This window comes from Mus caroli, chromosome 11 (genome assembly GCF_900094665.2).
Source record: "Mus caroli chromosome 11, CAROLI_EIJ_v1.1, whole genome shotgun sequence".
In the NCBI taxonomy this organism is placed as follows: domain Eukaryota; kingdom Metazoa; phylum Chordata; class Mammalia; order Rodentia; family Muridae; genus Mus; species Mus caroli.
In genome coordinates this window covers 57,245,834-57,253,766 of record NC_034580.1, presented here as the reverse complement: position 1 = coordinate 57,253,766, position 7,933 = coordinate 57,245,834, and the positions used below count along the sequence as shown (strand labels likewise).

General features: G+C 39.7%; 1 protein-coding gene across 28 annotated transcripts in view; it reads left to right on the top strand.

The window, feature by feature from the left end:
• Ncor1 (nuclear receptor corepressor 1) overlaps nucleotides 1–7,933 on the top strand; it is a 142,434-nt gene that overhangs the window by 30,589 nt on the left and 103,912 nt on the right. For all 28 annotated transcript variants that reach the window (XM_029483963.1, XM_021177219.2, XM_029483964.1 and 25 more), the window contains one exon: nucleotides 5,173–5,365. In XM_029483963.1, the coding sequence (XP_029339823.1) occupies nucleotides 5,173–5,365 (193 nt within the window). The remainder of the gene's footprint in view (nucleotides 1–5,172; nucleotides 5,366–7,933) is intronic.

Below are 7,933 nucleotides of genomic sequence, written 5' to 3'. Positions count from 1 at the left end.
AAGAGGGCGTCAGATCTTATTACAGGTGGTTGTGAGCCACCATGTGGTTGCTGGGATTTGAACTCAGGACCTTTGGAAGAGCAGTCAGTGCTCTTACCCGCTGAGCCATCTCTCCAGCCCCCGATAATAGGAATTTTTAAAATTCGGTTTTAATAGAATGAATCTATAGTACTGTTATATATTAATCCTGCCAATCCATGAGCATGGGAGATCTTTCCATTTTCTGAGCACTTCTTCAATTTGTTTCTTCAGAGACTTGTTCTTGTCATACAGATCTTTCTTTTACTTCCTTACTTAGAGTCACACCAAGGTATTTTATATTTTTGTGACTATTGTGAAGGGTGTTGTTTCCCTAATTTCTTTCTCATCCTGTTTATTCTTTGTGTAGAGAAAGGTCACTGATTTGTTTGAGTTAATTTTCACTAATCGACTGGGTAGAGACAGGATCATTATGTTGTCCTGGTTGGCCTGAAACTCACTATATACAGAGCAGGCTGGCCTTGAATTTACAGAGATCCACCTACTCTGCCTCTTGAAGGATAGGATTAAAGAAGTACAGCACTATGCCCACCTATTTGTTTTATATTTTCTATAGGTGTTTTGACTTTGTACATGTCCATACACCACATGCCTGCAGTGCCCCCAGAGCCCAGCAGAGAGCGCTGGATTTCCCAGGGTATAGCTATAGACAGTTATAAACTACCAAGTGGATTCTAGGAATCAAACGTGGATCTTCTGGAAGACCAGCCAGTGCTCTTAACCATAGATCTATCTCTTCAGCCAGTAATAGGAATCTTAATGGGTGCTAAATGGGACATGGTATCTCATAACCATTTGATTTGCATTTTCCTATTAATTAATAGTATTGGATGCTATTTCACATACCTCTTGGCAGTCTTATTTTTTATTGTCTAGAAAAATATGTGGCCATGATTTGTTCTTTATTTAAAATTGTGATTTGTGTGTGTTTGTGTGTGTCCATGTGAAATTAGTATATGGAGGCTCAGGTAGATTTCAGCTGTCTTCTGTAATTGTTCCAATCTCCCTGTCCCAGGCAGCCTGCCTATAGGAGTTTGAATGAGTTAACGGACATAGTTACCAAAGAATAGAACTTGTCTGGTCAGTTTTCATTCTCATTGTATTTTCTGGACAAATGTACATGTATACAATATAGAACATTTTTTATTCCTTTGAGGAGCCTGGTATAGTTACTCACACCTAGAATCTCTCCTCCTTCATAGCAGACTCCTGGGGTTCTTTGGGTGCCTTAGGGGCAAATTTCTTGAAGTCCACTTGAAGTCAAGTGATTCTGAACGAGATAGTGCATCCTAGGTCACCAGCTCATGCTTAGGCAGAAGGCTCCTTTTCCTTCCACCCTTCTGCTGGAGCTGTTCTGCTTGCCTCAAGTAGAAACTCTGCCTATTTACGTTTTTGAGATGGTGCTCTCATTGAAACTATAACTCCATCAGTTTGCCCATTCCCTGGTTCCATACCTGGACTGTGGGGAGCTTGACTCAGGCCCTTATGTTTGTGTGGCAGGTGTAATGGACTGAGCCATTTCCTTAGCCCCACATGATTAACTGTGCTTTCGGGTTATTTGAATTCTTTATAAAGCTTGTATATTAGGTATATATTTGCAAACATTTTTGTAGTTTTCTGTTTCACTTTATTCATTTGTTCTGCAGAAACTTTTGAGCTTGATATATAATCCCAGGTATTTATTTTTGTGGCCTGAGATCATGTTATGTTAGCAAAAAAAAAATCACTGCCCATGCCAGTGCCTGCTCCGTCATTATTCTCTGTCTGCCCTCATATTTCATCTTCTTTCATTTTCATCTGATTTTTCTGTATTATGTCTCTAATTTCACTCTTGTTTGTGTAGAAATCCACTTTCCCCAGCATGTGATGCCTTTAAAAAGCTATTCCCCCTCATGATGTCTTGCTACTCCTGTAAAAGATTAGTTTATCATACATGTTTGGCTTGCTTTGGGACTTTCTATCCCTTTCTGGTAGTCTGTAAGTTTTTAGGTCAATACCATGTTTTGTTTTGTTTCAAATGTGTATGGGTGTTTTGCTAATATGTTGGTTTGTGCTACATATGTGCAGTACCTTTGGAGGAGGACTTTGATTCCCTGCAACTGCGGTTATATGTGGCTGTAAATTGCTATTGGGTGCTTGGAATCAAATTTGGGTCCTCTGAAAGAACTTAAAAAAACCAATTTCTTCAGCCCCCGAATATGTTTTTAAAAATTATATCCATATAATATAATTTTAAATACATACGATGTCTTTCACGATTGCTAATATGGACATTTAAACAATATCCTACTGATTTCCCAGTGAAACCGCTCAGAGGGTGATGATGCCTGCTGCAAAGCCAGATGACCGGATTAGATCACCAGAACCCACCTAGTAGAGGGAGAGAATGGACTCCCTGCGGTTGTCCTCAGACCCACATGTGCACAGTGATGCATACATGTCCTGGCACATGTGCATACACACTAACTAAACAAATGCAAAGCCAGATGACTGGATTAGATCACCAAAACCCACCTAGTAGAGGGAGAGAATGGACTCCCTGCGGTTGTCCTCAGACCCACATGTGCACAGTGATGCATACATGTCTTGGCACATGTGCATACACACTAACTAAACAAATGCAATCTAGTTTATCTTTCTCTTTTGTGTTGTTTAATTTTTCTTTTTTAAATCATTTAGCAAATATACAGACACATTTAAAAAGGAAAAGGACTAAAAAAATATTGAATTAAAACATAAATGTGTACAATTATTGCCAGAAAATTGAAAAGATTCAGGGAAGAAATTAGAAAAATCTTGAATGACTTGACTTTCTTTTTTTGTTCTTTGTTTTTTCGAGACAGGGTTTCTCTGTGTAGCTCTGGCTGTCCTGGAACTCACTCTGTAGACCAGGCTGACCTACAACTCAGAGATCCGCCTGCCTCTGCCTCCCCAGTGCTGGGATTAAAGGTACCACCACATCCGGCATGACTTGACTTTCTATTTCCTAACTTTACTCTCAAAGAAATAGTATTGAAAAGGAAAGGAAGTCATTAAAATCCTCAGATTTAAATGGAGTGATGGTAAATGATTCTTTTGATAATTTCCATTCTGCTACCTGGTTTCTCAGCAGCTCCATGAAGGGTACTCAGCATGGGTCAGTTTGTAAAGTAATAGGCTATCTAGGCATGTTTTACATGCCTGTCACAGTGGAACAGGACATCAACAAAGGTTGTTAAACAAGACTAAATTTCTCTCTTGCTCCCTCTTTCGGCAGAAAGTGTATAGAAAGCCATGCCCATCACAATTTCTGGCCCAGAGCAGGCAAACACATGACATTCAACAAGACAATGGCAAGGAAAACTCAATGGAACAAGGGCTGCCACAGTGCCCCTGAGCAAGAGAAAATAGAGGGAGACAGTCCTGGTTAAATTATTAAAATTCAAGAAGTAAAAGACGAGGAGGAATTCAGGAAGCATCCAGTTCCTTCTCAGGGTAGAACAGTGTCTGGTTCTAAATGTGAATAGAGCTCAATCTAGTGGCAGGAGATAATGAGACAATAGCTTAACGTTCCTAGAAAAAGAAATTGAGACTCAAAAATATTACACCAAACAAGATTAAGGCTTAAAGCAACAGGCAGGTATTTTTAGATATGAAGTCACTAAGCATCTAAAACTTAGTATAGAATTTGTAGGCAATGGAATCAGATAAACAAAGAAAGAAAGCCATGGTAAAGGACTGGTAGTTATAAATAAGCCAGTGTAGGTTTTAAAAATTCACATCAAGCAATATTAAATACTCAGTTAAATTTTAAATGGATCTCTAACAGGTGGAAATATTGAACATTGACAGAGTTAACAAAATGGCACAGCTTACAAATACCTACACTTTAGTGTGTTTAGAATCTTTAAAGGCATGCTTTTGAAAAGTGTACACAAAATGATTTTCTACTTTGTTGTTGTTGAGACAGGGTTTCTCTGTGTAGCCCTGGCTGTCCTGGAACTCACTCTGTAGACCTGAGACCAGGATGGTCTTGAACTCACAGAGATCCGCCTGCCTCTGCTTCCTGAGACCTAGAATTAAAGGCGTGGGCCACAACTGCCTGGCTTTCTTGCTCTTACTGTTTGATCCACATTATCTTGATTTTAAAACAAGGTATCTTAGCCGGGCGTGGTGGCGCACGCCTTTAATCCCAGCACTCAGAGGCAGAGGCAGAGGCAGGCGGATTTCTGAATTCGAGGCCAGTCTGGTCTACAGAGTGAGTTCCAGGACAGCCAGGGCTACACAGAGAAACCCTGTCTCGAAAAACCAAAAAAAAAAACCCAAAACAAAACAAAACAAAACAAAAAAACCAACAACAACAACAACAAAAACCAAGGTATCTTGACTCTTAAAGCATTTTTAAAAAGTTGTGTGAGTGAGGCTGTAGAGGTGGCTCAGTGGTTGAGAGCACTTGCTCTTGCAGAGGACCCAGGTTTGGTTTCCAGCTTGCATGTCCTAGCTCTCACAGCTATGATTAACTCCAGTTCTGGGGATCGACTCTGTCTTCTGGATTCTTCAGGGACCGGGCATGCATGTATATGCAGGCAAGCACTCATCCACATAAAATAAAAATATTTTAAAAATCCAACCTATGTGTGTATGTTCACACTGGAGTGGGCAAGTAGCCAGCTGTATATAGGTTCTGGTGATCTGAACTCAGGCCCTTGTGCTTGGATGGCAAGTGACAGCCCTTTAAAGTGGACTCTTTGGATCTCTTTTTGTAACTTAGTTTTACAAATACAAATCTTGTATTAAGCTTTTCATTTCTGTATTTGTCTTCTTAAGTCTTCCTCTTCATCCCCAAAGAGACACTCTGTTAGAAATGTTAATACTATTCAGTTGACATTCAGGTGTATCTAACCTTTTGACATTGTGACATGAATTTGTTATCTACAAATGTGGTGTGCTTTATACGTAGCTATCCTGGGATGCATATTGTGGGCCTGCCTGAATATTATTCTGGAATAGGTAGAGTGGGCAGCAGTTCATTTTGAAAGTAAGCACGACCTTTCATTCACTCTAATTGGGGTATTAGCAAAGGTTTAAATGTCACTTAACAATTTTCAGATGGGTTTTGCTTTGTTTTTATTTTTATTTTTTGGAATGTATTAGGCCTCAAGAAAGAAGAACTGGATATGAACAGTTTCACTCAGGACCCTCACCGGCGGATCATGATTCCTTGGAGTCCAAGCGCCCACGCCTGGAGCCGGTTTCTGATGCCCATTTCCAGCGTGTTAGTGCTGCGGTTTTACCTTTAGTTCACTCGCTGCCAGAAGGCTTGAGGTCGTCTGCAGATGCTAAGAAGGTAAATGTTTGTTTTCTTGTTCTGTGGAACTTAGGTTTATAATGTTTTTGTAACCAATTTTAGGCAAAGTGCCTAAAAGAAAAGCCAACATTCTCACAGCCTCTGAAAGGTTAGTGTTATGGGAGCAAAGGTGTTAGGTAAACCACAAACCACAGACTGAGTGCTTCACATTTCAAAATTGGTACCTTTGACTTTTGCGGAGTTCAATAATTCTCATACATTGTTTGCTGCTTTGTAAAATGTGGTCAGAGATATTGAAGACTCAGTTTTCTCATATTTATCTTATTTGTGTGGTGGCAGGGAGGGCTTCTGCACCATGGCATGGATGGGAGGTTGGAGGAATCAGCTCTCTCCTTCCACCCCGTGGGGCCTAGGGTTGAACTTGGGCATTAGGTTTCTTGGCAAGCACCCTTCCTGTCTTGTGCTTTGTTTCTGGGGGAAAATTTTTCCCCTCTTTTGAGACAGAGTCTCCATATCTAGCCCTGATGGTCTAGAACTCATTATGTATGTTAAGCTGGCTCACAGAAATTCTCCCGCCTTTGAATTCCCAGTACTACACCATGCACAGAAAATTTTGTTAATTTTAAAAAGCTCTTTTGATTTATTAACATAGGATGCATGTGTTCATAGGATAAAGTTTTATTTAAGGTTTAGCTTTATATAAAAATGATAGAGAAATGGTTATTGAGTTATATAACTATTACGCACTTAAGCTCTGGGTTCGATTCTCCAGAACTATATAAACCAGGCATGGTATTGTGTACACCTGGAAAGTAGGTTTTCCTTGGCCTGTCTGGGATACACGAGGCCCTGTTTTTGTTATTGTTTTAAAGTAAGAAAAAAAGAGATTTCAAAGGAAAAATATTCCGTAAATTTACAATTTGTGGCTGACAACCGGCTGCTCTCATTAGTTAACTAAAAGCTGTCTGTAGTTCCTGAGTAGTGTCATGTTTTGATACATGTCCATTGTGGAATGATTAAATCAAATAATTGATATAGCCATCACTTGGATATTTGTGCTTTATTTGGAAGGGGAATGTTGGGCTTTTAAGACAGGGTTTCATTTTGTAGCCCTGGGTGTTCTGGAACTTTCTCTGTAGACCAGGCTGGCCTTCATCTTCCAGAGATTCGCCTGCCTCTGCTTCCCGAGTGCTGGTATTGAAGGTGTGCACCGCCATGCCCAGCATATCCATCCCTTTATGTACTTAGAATTATTTTTGTGTCATAAACACTTAAAATCTTAGCAACTTTCAAGTGCACATGCATTATTATTAAGATTTATGTTTGTGTATGAGTGCTCTATTTACATGTATACCCGCATTCCAGAAGAGGGCATCAGACAGATCATATTATAGGTGGGTTTGAGCCATGGTGTGGTTGCTAGAAATTGAACTCAAGACTTTTGGAAGAGCAGCCAGTGCTGCTGAGAAATCTTTCCAGTCACACACAATGCATTATTAATTATAACTAAATCACTTTTACTTAACTGCTTTAGATATTAAATGTTTTATGACATTTTGAATAACGTATTAACTTATGACAGTTTTTATTGAGATTCAATAATTTTCGCCTTGTGTTTATTACTTTCTCTTATGAATGTTTCTTTCTCTGTTATATTCTTGTTATATTGCTGTGGTTATAGTTTTGATTATCTGTTTTATATCATTAAATCTGTACACTGCAGATGTTTAGCATATGTGGGTATTTATTTTAGAAAAAGCAATTTTAGAAGCTCTGCTGTAAGCATTAACCTTTTCTGTCTTTTTTGTGATATAAGGGCCTTATATCACACTCTAGCGTGGAGCTACATTTCTACCTGGTAACCTTTTTATTAAAATATAGTGATGGTTTCTTAATATGATTTTCTTTAAAAATTTTAGGTAAAAATTGTGCTTATCTATATGTGTGTCTGGATGTGGGCATGTGCGTGTGAGTGCAGAGAGCTGAGGAGGCCAGACAGAACTCAGAGCCTCTGGAGCTGGAGTTACTCAGCGCAGTGAGCCTCTCCATAGGAGTGCCAGGAACCCAGCGTGGAGCCTCTGCAACAGCCGTGGGCACTCTTAACCACTGTGCGTGCGTGTGTAGACAGCTTTTGTGACTTTTGGTTCTCTTTTCTATCATGTCTGTTAATTAAACTCAGGTTGTCAGGCTTGGTAGTAAGTGCCTTTACTTGGTGTGCCACCTCTCTCACCTTGTCTTCCTTACTGTGTAGTCCAGGGCGCTACTCTTGTAGCAATCCTTTGGCTTCCAAAAGTACAAGGATTACAGATGTAAGCTATCACACTCTGCTACTTGTTTATTTTTGTACAAAGAAGTAAATCTTGGTTGAATATTTGATGCTCCAGTGTTTTCCAGGGTTTATTGGTATTTTGGCTTTGTAATTAATTATTAATGCTGTGAATGCTGATTTGTACAAATGGCAGAAGTATGTCTAGGGATATTTCAAAAACTGTTGGAAATTTTGAATTAATCCCAAGTAACAATTCAGTGACTCCCCTTTTCTTGCTTCCTTCCCTTCCATTCCCTTCCCTTCCCCTCCCTTCCCCTTCCCCTTCCCTTCCCCTTCCC